This window comes from Nannobrachium achirus (assembly GCF_963921795.1).
Source record: "Nannobrachium achirus genome assembly, chromosome: 7".
NCBI lineage: Eukaryota > Metazoa > Chordata > Actinopteri > Myctophiformes > Myctophidae > Nannobrachium > Nannobrachium achirus.
Genome location: NC_137816.1, coordinates 20,866,801 through 20,879,300, shown reverse-complemented (window position 1 = coordinate 20,879,300; position 12,500 = coordinate 20,866,801). Strand labels below are relative to the sequence as shown.

Sequence of the window (12,500 nt, the reverse complement as noted above, 5' to 3'; positions counted from 1 at the left end):
CTCCCTCTGCATGCTGATGCCACAGTGTCAGTGTTAAAACAGACACACTTCTGTTAGTTTTATCTCATATACAAAATTTTACTTGCTACTCTAACTCTCTAGTATTCTGTCTGTAACCACTGACAACAAATGTCTAAGCTTAATCGCCCCATGCGAGTTCACATTTTTTTGTTTTAGCCTTTTCAGCTGAGATTGCTTTGGATATCATGTCCACAGCGCACAGGTTCACCACGTGTAAAACATTACAGCAGATGTTTATTAAGGGTAACAGTTAGGCTTTGTGCTATTCAGGTCATTTCTACTGCAATGAATGCACACCATTTTAATAGAGAACATCCTCCATGTGACATCTGTGAAAAGGCGATACGTGTGTAGGTTTAATAAGCTTAATAGTTCTACATAAGACACTCAAACACACATCTCAAGTCATGTTGTGTTTGAGTCTAATTCCATTTCATGTTCCATCGGATTAATACAGTTAGAATAATCGTTTCCAATGTCGTGTTGTTACATGACGAATTAAAACCAATATGACAAATAAATGAAAGGGATGTGCATTTCAGTTTGTTGACAGTGTCGCGGCATTAATCAGCTTAGAAACCGAGCCTTTCTGACAGTAATTGTGTATGTTGTGATTATGGGTGGGAGGGGGAGCTTTATTAATCCTGTGGGGGGGGAATTCAGTTTCAGCTTCACCAAGCTGAAGGCTGCTTAGCTAGATGGTCATGATGAGCGCCCGGGGGAAAGCAGTTAGGGGTAAAACATAAAGTTCAGTAGTTCTCAAAGTGGGACCCTAAGAACTCCTTGAGGGGGTTCCACGAGGACCCTTACAGGTCTGTAACTCTCACAGTGTATAAACTTTGATTCCATGTGTACACTCTCAGAGTTATGGGGGTCCTTGGAATTAAAGTTTGAGAATGACTGGCTTAGGGCTGTCACAATTATTACATAATCGTCTAATCGTGATTATTTGACATTATCGCAATTATTTTGTCATAATCGTGAATGTTGAAAAAATTCCGAAATAGTGGAAATAGCCGATCTACAAGCTCACAACGCGTCGTGAGCTTGTAGATCGGCTATTTCCACTATCAAAGTTATTTTTTAAGTAGTAAGTTGTCAAATATGTCAGTAATTTCTTTGTATATTTAGGTTATGTGTCATATCTACCATGTACAACTTCAAAGCCTAAAAGCCAAACAGAAATGTAATTATTAACGACAAAAACACAATTAAATCGTTAATCGCCAATTATTTGAGTGACAATTAATCGTCATGTAAAATGTCATATCGTGACAGCCCTACTGGCTAGCATGTGTGTGTGTCCCATACCTGCCAGACGTGTTGCGAAGGACCACCAGGGCGTCAGGGAAGCCATCCAGGTTGTAGTCCCCCAGGTGGAGGCCCATGGGGTGTTTGGAATCCCCTGGAACAAAGCCCCAGAGGGTGTCCCTCCTCTGGAAGTCTGTCAGCACTGGAACCCACTGGAACACACATAAGCACATATATCTATGTATACTGTAGTACTGCGTGTAGCCAGACAACTATTCCACAATCTCAGAAAGAATATATTGAGTTTGGAACTATTGTTACTGAAAGCGGAGAAAGGACGCTGTCATTTGTTCATACTACTTCAGCTAATAAGATTTACAGTAGGACAAATGTACACAACTGCAAAGCGACTGCAAAGCGACTGAAAAGCGACTGCAAAGCGACTGCAAAGCGACGCAACGAAAACGAAAGCGGGGAGGCGGCGAGACGAGACATCCGCTTTCCTTCATAGCTTCCTTTGCACAGATTGTATGACGGAAGCATTTGAACACTGTTCTCTGGCTCCAGAGAGTAGATAGATACAATATACTGTGTAGACCTTTATTGACCCTGAGGCAAGTTCGGTTGTCATAGTAGCACTGCAGTATGGATGAAACAAAGAGAACAAAGTACAGAGTGAGCGGTAGGATGAAAACACTAATTAAAAATAGGAATTGACCTTAACAGTTAAGAGAACATTGGATTGACAGACTTACTAGAACGTGCCTTCAGCATACATTATGTTCTATTTAGTTAAATATGTATTTCTTTGTCTTTTAGTTTTAGAAGAAAAACAAAATACTGGAATATATTTTTCTTACTAAATATTCTAGAATTGAAAGTGAAATGGACATTATTCCTAAAATGACCAAGCGAGCAACAATTTATCATCTCACAAAAGCCGTATGCAGCCAGCTAAAGTGTTTTTTTTAAGTATTACTTTCAGATAAGGAGTGAAAAAGCCATTATTTTGCAGAAAATGGCACTAAATTGGCAAGCGGAGCCCCTTCTAACCTGAGCAGGCTTTGTTTGTCTCTAGAATGAATAAAGGAGGACAGAGGCTGACAAGGGAAATGCCACCGTGGAATACAGATCAGCACATTAAAGTCCAGATTCAATGGAAAAATATTAACCACTCAGGACTTAGTAAACTGGACCTGAGTTGACTTTGGACCACCTTTTCCCCGTCTACACCAAATGTCTTTGCCAAAAATATCAAAAATATATACAAGCTTGTAGATTGGATATTTATGGCTAATGTCCCCCCTAGAATATTGATGCTGGGGTTCTAAATACTTTCAACATGGTGTCCATATTTTGGGAATACAGCAACAAGAAAGATTTTAATCTAAATAAATGAATGAATGAAAAAAATAATGAATGAATGAATCAGTAATTCATGTTAAATTTTAAAAGGCAACTTATAAGCTCAAAATGCATCGCATAGTGAACATCAAATTATTGCGACCAAAGGTTGCAGTTTAGAATCAAGTTCTAATATTAGCAGACTTCACAGCAGCACAGTCCCTAAACTGCTCCCTTTTCTAAGACATAAAACGATATTGTTGTCTCAATCCACAAAACGGTTTGTATATAATAAATAAATACATGATAATGAGGTTCAAAAGTAAGTGAAATGTGCCCTAGCTTTTCTTGTTAGCCTGCAGTTATCCCCCTTGAATCTAGGGTAGTCAACTCATCAAAACAAACAAGGCATTTCATGCTCGTCTCATCCTGACAAGTCCTAAATGAGGCCCTGGGGGTGCAGAGCCCTGTGATTCCACCAGTTTGGAGTTAAATAGTCTAAATACTAGTCTAAACACTAAAATAATTACAATTTACTATGTATGCATTTAGCAGACGCCCTTATTCAGAGCAACGCACTGTAAAATAAGCAAGGTAAACACTTAGAACACAGAGAGACAGTGTAGTGTAAATTAGGATACCAGCTAGACCAAGAGCCTAGCATCGGTATAAACAACATACAATCAAATAAATCATCTGTACATTGAAACTGTAGGATACATACAATGTAAATTACATTCTTAACATCATGGTCAAGAAAAAAAGTATGTCTGCATGGTCTCATCACTAATTTTTAGGTCACTCGATAGCCTCAATCGGGCAGAAGGTGGCGAGGAACGTGTACATGAAGAGTGAAGCGCTATGGGCTGAGGTGGTTGCCTTGTAGTGTAGGCTAACATCAGTGTTTTGCACTTGGTGCGGGCAGCAACTGGGAGCCAATGGAGGTATACAGCTCAGTATGTGAGTAAATCCAATGCTGTATAATTTCTCATACCTCAGAGAAAAGCATGTCTATCTCTTCTCCTACAGTACGTGCCAGTGCTCAATTCACCTGCGACCTCACAAACAACATGAATTATTACTGTGAAAAAACATGTAGAAATCCATTCTACCTGCCCACTCATTGCCGCAGTCTATCGCTACAAAAAAGTGTTATCAACTGACCAGTGCTAAAATTTCCTGCATAGCTCATTATCTCTGCTAGCGTTAGTAGTGTACACAAAGATTGTATAGGCTGGGGGGCACGGTGGCGCAGTGGTTAGCGCTTCGCCTCACAGCTAGAAGGTCCTGGGTTCGATTCCCGCCGGGGGACGCTGTGGGAGCTGGGGGCGTGTTTCTCCCTCCGCGTCATCAGCACCCACACCCTAGGTGGGGTCGGCGATAAGGCCTTTCTGTGTGGAGTTTGCATGTTCTCCCCGTGTCTCCTAGGGTTGATACCCTCAGAAAAACATGCAGTAATCCTGGTCTCAATAATGCCTCCCCCTGGCCAGCCGGGGCGCCTGATGGAGGGGAAAGGAACTGGTTGGAATAACGTGTTCCTTCCACGCGCTACGTTCATCCCGGGGAAATCCCCCCTGTCAGGTGAAAAGAAACAACTTGGACTACTCATGCATTGAAGGAAGCATGAGGTCAGTCCGTTGTCTCCCCAGGCGCGGCAGAGGGAGAGCAGAGCCCAGGATTACATAGGCAATTGGCACTGGGTGAAAAAGGGGTTGCAAAATCGTGGGATAAAAATTATAGAAAAAAAAAGAGGCTGTGTATACGTCTGTATTCTTGTTCTGCTATACCACCAACATATGAAACGCCTTACCGAAGGCCTTAAAGGAGTGTGCATCCCTAGCATCCTTTAAAATCGCCCTGAAAAACCACTTACAGGCGGCAGCCATTCGCAACTGGTAAAAGCAAACCTAGCCCAACCTTACCCTCCCCTGACCCTTCTTTGTATTTCCCTACAGTATATATATTTTTTCACTGTTTTTTTATTTTCCTTTTTTATCCTGACTATATCTACTGCATAGTACTGTGTTCTATCCGTCAGTCATTCAATGTTATATGAGATACTTAAATGGTTTCCTGTGGAAATAAGCTTAGTCTTTTCATGGATCTCCTTTTAGTAGACCTTGTACCAGTGAACTGTACCGTCATGAAACTGTACCTTTTCCTATGCAAACTTCTAATAAAGTCTTCAATCAATCAAAACCAGGCAGGATGTTTGTAGGGTGTAGGCCGGGTGTCAGTTTAATGTATAAATGAATGTATTATTTCTTAATACTTTTTTAGGGTAACTGTGATGTTACTCTTCTGTAGCTACTGTACTTACTATGCCCTTTATTGCTACTTACAGAGTGCTATTAGAGTAGAACCGCTAAGCCTATGTGGTTCGGGCATCTACAGTAGTCAAAAATAGTGGAAATAGGAGATTTACAAGCACAAAACGCGTAGTATCGCGACATGTTGTGAGCTTGTAGATTGGCTATTTCCACTACCAACGTTCTTTTTTAAGTATAAAGTTGTCAATTATGTCATATCTACCGTGTACAACTTCAAAGCCTAAAAGCCAAACAGAAATGTAATTGTCAACGACAAAAACACAATGAAATCGTTAATCGCAATTATTTGAGTGACAATTAACCGTCATGTGAAATGTCATAATCGTGACTAGTGTTGTGACGGTTTCCGGTTTTACCGGTTCGATCCGGCACCATAAATCTGTCCGCTTCTATCTGCGCCCCAAGTGGTCAACATCCGGTATTACCGGTTCGGTCCGGTTTTTAATTAATTACCGAACCGGTTTAAAAAAATCAAACCGTCACATGACTAATCGTGACAGCCCTACTCACATTAGACACTCTTTGATTTCATTATGGTTATCAGGAGATGCTGGGCTCACTGGGCTCCTGTGAGTAAAGATACAATACCTGGAGAGGCAGGGAGACACGAAGAGAGAGAGAGAGTGAGAGAGAGAGAGAGAGAGAGAGAGAGAGAGAGAGAGAGAGAGAGAGAGAGAGAGAGAGAGAGAGAGAGGGGTGGAGGAAACCTATAATTGAGCAGAAGAGACAATTCTCCAGGTGACTGCAGGCCGGAGGCCACATGCACCCTCATAGAATATGTACATACTGAAATGCACACGAGTACATTCCACATCCATACTGACCACATGGTGCAACTGCATCAACCTGAACAGTGCTCTCATGCGTGCAAATGTGCATGCACACACATGCACACACGCACGCAGGCACACACACGGACGTCACTCCGGCCTTCTCTTCAGGGCTTTCCTTTTACAGCATGTGTGTGTGTGTGTGTGTGTGTGTGTGTGTGTGTGTGTGTGTGTGTGTGTGTGTGTGTGTGTGTGTGTGTGTGTGTGTGTGTGTGTGTGTGTGTCATGTACTGTAGGTCCAGATGTGTAGAATTTAAACTATTCATGAATGCTAAGCAGTTCAGACAGGTGCAGGGCTGGAATCAAAGCCCAAGCAACAGCAGTACTAATAGCTGCTAATGTGCGTGTGCGCACAAACACACACACGCGCGCGCGCTCGCGCACACACACACACACACACACACACACACACAAAACTGGTCCCTTGAAAAGTAAGTGACTTTGGAGGATTTTCCTCACCTTTTTACAGCTGTGCGCATTATTTATTTCTGCTGGCGCAGACCATGGGTGCTGCTGGCTAATGGTGTGTCACCTCATTGGCTCTGTGCCTTCCAACGGGTGCTGCCTGGGACCTGGCGTTCCCATGGGCCCTAGCAGCTGGGAGCGTTCCTTCTCAAGCGTCCTGATCTCTAAGTACAGCCTCATGAGGGACAGGGACACGGCTGGAAGCCATGATCCACAGAAGGGACAGAGAGGACGACAATAATCATGCGCAACTCCTCAAACAAAATGCTTACCGTTATTATTTATTTCATAAAATAAGAACGTTCCCTGGATGTATACGTTCTTTAGTTATGGTCCGTTGGATATGGCTTGTTTTGACCAAAAACACAATCTGGGAAAATAATCAGAGATAAATGGATTTTTCATTAACACTTGGGAGGCCAAACTCGTTCAGTAACAAGTTAAGGCCACTAGGTGTCACCACGCTAAACTCGTCCCTGAACGAGACAACGAAGGGTTAACTGTACGTGCTGCTGCCTGCCCTCTGAATGACCCGAGTTCATACGTCACCCCGTAGCAGAGAGAGAGAGAGGGAGAAAATGGCGGAGGCTGGTTACATTGATTTCCATTCTACTCTGAAACATAAAAAGGGCTTTATCTCTGAATGAGGTGAAAAGAACGCCAGGGAAGCAGAGATCTGATTGTTTTCACGGCGACACTATAACGCAATGGTCGGCTCCCGTTTGGATTTTAGTTTCGCGAGCTTTTGTAAACAAAGGGATTATCTTCGTCAGTGGACACCCACGTGCACACGCACAAAGCTTCTGAGGCTCTTCAAAATAAAGCTGAGTGAACGGCGGCAGCAGCAACAGCTAGAAATGTTATAAACCTGAGCAGCCCATTTGTTAAAGAGGTAATGGAAAAAAATAAATCTGGTTTACGTCATTTCATACGGTGACGAATATATTCGTCTTTGGCTGATTTGAATTGAAAATTCATTTGAAATGATGGCAGTAAATGTGTTAACATTTTCTGGCCTTGGTCCAAGCCCTGGTGGATTTGGAGATTATTTTGTCCCCAGAAAGTAGTTTGGGGACCCCTGCTACAAACTGTACGTTAACTCATTTAGTGCCACCCCTTTCACCACTAGAGGGCGCCCAGTGGCCATAGAAAATCCCATAGAGATATGCTGGTATATGCAGAAGCCCTGCAGCCATGACTTGCCTGAACACTTTCCTTTGTGCATGTACAGGAAGAGGATGAAGTTAGCTTGAAGTTAGCTATTGGCTACCAAGCATTTTAGAAGCCTTATTTTCGTCAACTTAGCCATGATTAAACCTTGCACACCTCATGCATGGGAAAAAAACAGAGAAGAATGAGCTCTAAAAAATCCAATGCAATCCTGGATTGCATTGGAGTGGATTTGTGCAGTTTGTTCACAGCTTTCAAACAAAAAAATCCGATTGGAAATCCGTTCAGGCATTCTTGAGATAATCGCCATTATGTTTTACATGTTATGTAAACAAACATGGCTGCCCTGTATGTTAGATGGGGTTGTATGGGGGTGGAACATGCAAAATCGCGATTGAAATCATGTTCACCAGATTTGATGGGGTCCAAAAAAAAAAAAAAAAAATTCCCAATTTTTTTTTTTCAATTTTTTTTTTTTATTTTTTTTTTTTTTTAAAGCCGAACTTGTTCGGGATCGGCACTCTGCGATACGATAATAAAGCCGAACTAGTTCGGGATTGGCACTCAATGAGTTAAGAGCCATCTTACACCTTAAAAACTCATTGACTGCCAAGGCCCGAGTTTCCCGAGTTATTACAGTAGTCCCAGGCTGCCACAGCCCGAGTTTCCCGAGTTGGAAGCCATTTGAAAAAAAAAAAAAAAAAAAACACTTTTTTTTTTTCAAAAAAATGTTTTTATAAAAAAAAATCTAAAAATGCCTAAAATGTATTAGGCATGATCGCAATCGCGAAATTGCATAGTTAGCCCCATAACACACATCTTTCAAAATGGCAAAAATTGCTGTTTTGTCTGACTTTGAAGGCTTCTATCTCATGAATGCCTGAACGGATTTCCAAGCGGATTTTTTTGTTTGAAAGCTGTTAAAAAGTACTACACATATGATGCATATATGGTGCATGGGCATGCACGATCCGTGCACTAAAAATTGATCTGTGCACTAGAAATCTAGGAACGTGGCATCCTGGTACTTGGCGGCCATCTTGAAAAGGGCATTCAATGAGTTAATAACATGCCATATGTGCGATGCGAAAAGGTCAAATCTTGATTAGCCTGTCACATTACTATGCTAACATGCGGACATGTCACCTTATAGTCATAGTGAAAATAGTAAATCTACAGCTCACTCTGCGTGTGTGATCGCGCACGCGCGCGCACACACACACACAAACACACACACAAACAATTGTCGATTGGCGACTTTTCGCTATGAAAACACACATGTACCTTTATATTTTGACTCCCATTACAAATTGTTTGAGAACAACTGCAGTAGACTATATAACTGTTGTGGAAGCTGTCCAAAAAACTGAAATAGTTGACTACTGCCTCCTGCTATCATTTACTGAAATGACTCTGCCAAACACTGAGTCAGCTATTAGTAAAGGAACAGCTCTCCTGATAGAATAATGGACTCAGAAGAGGTGAAATGTATGTTATTTGGAGCCTATTTGACCTGAACTGGCCCAAACGGATCTCAGTCCAGTCTTAAGCTGACCCTAACCTGCCCTGAAGAGCAGGTACAGTACAGTACATCGCAACATGTTGCGATGTACTGGCCTCCTGGTGGCGCTAGAACAGGCCCATGTGAAAAATGTGGGGCAGAGGTGTGTGTGCACAGTTTGGCAGCGACCGGGCCAACGGCACCAGAGATTAGCTGGTAACAACTGGATGGACACACGCACGCACGCACGCACGCACGCACGCACGCACGCACGCACGCACGCACGCACGCACACACGCACATACACACACACGGACGGACGGACGGAGGCGAAAACATAGTCTCTCCCCATGCCTTTTGGCTGGTGGAGTCAATAAAATACTGTGATGGCCCCGGAAGCCACTATTGTGTTCATGTTGAGGAAATTCACAGTTCACTTCTTGGAAGTTGATTCAGAAAAAAAGCTGTTTCTTTCTATCAGCAATGAATAGGAGCCTATGGAGATTAGACGCTTACTGATGCTGGCGGCCGAGTTGCATCATGGGATATGTAGTGGCACCTGTTTACCTGGTAACCATGGTAACCAGGTAACACGTCCACAATAACGGGGCCATGGCACCATCTTATCATGTTCCTGGACGAGATTGGCACCGGAAGTGTTAATATACACATTATACCCTACATATTGTTGATTAAGCATTGTCTTTTTTTACTGTTTTAATTCCACTATCATCATCATCATCATTTTGATCATTTTATATTAGAATCATCCTCATCACCACAACCATTTCCACCAATATAACCATCTCTGCCATCACCGCAATCAGTTGTCACCACCTTACTACTGCCATTACTTACTTTACTTATTAAACAATATTATAGTGTATTTAGCCAGGATATTACTAATAAATACTACTCAAAGGGACTAATGAATGGGATTCCAGGTGATGATAGTCCGCAGTCTTGACAGTCAACAATGTGATGTCAGAACAGCTATAGACATTGAGGCGTTACGGCTGACCGTCGGACGGTTTTCACGGTTTTCAACCTACGATCGCAATTATTAATTATTATTAAATATAATATATATGAAATTAAATAGTGTACACTCTCAGAATTATGGTGGTCATTGAAATTAAAACATTTGAGAAAGGTTCTGGAAACAGTTCCAAATGTTATGGAACCGATTCCAGTTCCTCAATGTTGGATCCGGTTTCCGATATACCAACCCTAATCGTACCATGCCTAAGCTGCAGTTTCTCCTGAACACTACGAGAGGCTCTGTGCATCTCAGGACTGGAGCTGGTTTGTACTACAGGCTTCATTTGCATAAATTACTAATGTAGGTTAGTGTGCTCTGTGTGTGCGCGTGTGTGTGTGTGTGTGTGTGTGCGTGTGTGTGTGTGTGTGTGTGTGCGTGCGTGTGGTCTGAGCACAATGCGACTGCATGGGCTCCAAAAATAACATGAAGCGCTCTGAAGCTGCTGTATGATTCTAATGTCTGGGCTGTTATTACTGTACAGAACATTAATACAACACTTTGCTGTCAGGCATGCAGAAACCTCCTATTTGTTCCCCCCGTAAATGAATGCCCTACTTCATCATACAAGTACTGTAGTAGTTTTTAAAGGAGAATTCCTTTAAGTAATAATACAAAAGGAATGCTATTGGACATACACTACTAGGTTTCCACCTGGCCGTGATGAACAACAATAATGGTATACACACACTGTTACCATGTCATTATGTGTTTGTATGATTCTCTCTCTCTCTCTCTCTCTCTCTCTCTCTCTCTATATCTCTCTCTCTCTCTCTCTCTCTCTCTCTCTCTCTCTCTCTCTCTCTCTCTCTCTGTGCACATCTGTGAACACCCACTCAGTCCTGAAATAGAATACAATACATTAGCCTATACTGTATATGACGACTCAGCAGAGAGAGTTAGAAAGAGGGGGGGAGAGAGAGAGAGTCAGACAGACAGAGAGGGATAGAGAGAGTTTCACACGCATCACACAGTGAAACCAATCTGATTGTTACACACATATTGTCAACTCCATCTCCCTGACAGTCCACAAAACTCCCTTCAAACACCACATGTTTTGAAACCACACTACATCATGAACCAGTGTATATAATACGCATATTCATCTTAAGGCACACAGACAGACCACCCCTCTCAACAATAACGACGGCTCGACAGGCCCCTCTCCCTCTCACTTCATCTTTCCTTATAAGCCCATGTGGCCAATTTAGCCTGACAAAACAACAGAACACTAAGAATGGTAATGGTACACACCTCACTTTCATTCTGTATGTAGGCCACAAAATCTACAGTCCCACAGAAAGAACGAAAAAAAAGAAAGCTCCACAGACCACATTCAGTACATATACTGTAGCATTTGTGCACCATTGTCACGTTTTACAAACATATCGTCTCTGCCAGGTGGAAAACTGTTGAGACCTGTGCCACGAGGAGCACCTTTTCTAGTTACGCTATAGACAGGGTTCCACATCTTTACCAATTTATTTCCAAAACTTTTCCAAAACTTTTCCAGAATATTTAACCCGATTTCCAGGACTATATAACAATAATTCAGCTCAATAACGAGTCGCTTACTCCTATGCGCAATGCCCAAAGACAGGTAGTGTATGCCAGTGGTTCTCAACCTTTTCAGGCCGTGACCCCCGAAATAATCATATTTGAAAAGAGTTGAGGAATTTTGTATAACACGGTTTTATTGTGAAAATAGCCGATCTACATGCTCGCAACGCCTTGCGTTGCGAGGCATTGTGAGCATGTAGATCTGCTATTTTCACAATTTCTGCCTCTAATATTTGACAATTTGACCAATGTTTAATTTGTCATTTCAGTATTAACAAAATCAATAACGAAAGACAATGCATAGTTATTTTTTCCAGGACCTTCCAGGACCCATGATCAATTCCAAAACTTTTCCAATACTGGAAAAATATTTGTCTAATTTCAAAATATTTCCAGGAATTTCATGACCGCGGGAACCCTGTATAGATTTTGATGATCCGTGGCCCGTTGGTAATCAAACCTTTGACCTTCAGTTTCCCAGACAGCCTCTCTACCCATTCAGTTACAGCAGCCCTGTTTAGGTCTTCTGATAAGAATGACGTTTTCCCATGCACCTGTTTCACTAGGAAATACATTACAATACAGAAATAAAATAATTTCTTTCATGTTGTCTTTAAAAAGTGAACATGTATTAATTAATAAGGTCATGATTTCTGTGCAGCAGTTTAAATTGAGCGTCGATAAGCCAAGATTAGTAAGAAGCCCATACACAGCTGTTATTTATTCATCTTGATGCCATGTCCTTTACAATATTCATTTGCTCATGGAGGCTTTATTTTTTCACATCCAAACTTCTCTTCAACTGGAATTTTAGATAATGCTCCGTCCATAGCAGTCTTTCACAGAATTCAAAATGCCAGAAGATATAAAGCTTAGAGTTCAAAAGTTGCCTAGTTATTGCTCATAAGAAGACGCATGTGTAATGAAGTTTCACGGCTGTAGGTCGAACGGTTCATGAGCTATGCCTGCTGACATTTTTCAATTGAGTG

The 12,500-nt window shown here is 41.9% G+C and overlaps 1 protein-coding gene across 1 annotated transcript in view; it reads right to left on the bottom strand.

The window, feature by feature from the left end:
• Positions 1 to 12,500, bottom strand: part of itfg1 (integrin alpha FG-GAP repeat containing 1) — a 210,236-nt gene that overhangs the window by 104,032 nt on the left and 93,704 nt on the right. The window contains exon 10 of the mRNA XM_080729991.1: positions 1,333 to 1,484. Within this exon, the coding sequence (XP_080586117.1) occupies positions 1,333 to 1,484 (152 nt within the window). The remainder of the gene's footprint in view (positions 1 to 1,332; positions 1,485 to 12,500) is intronic.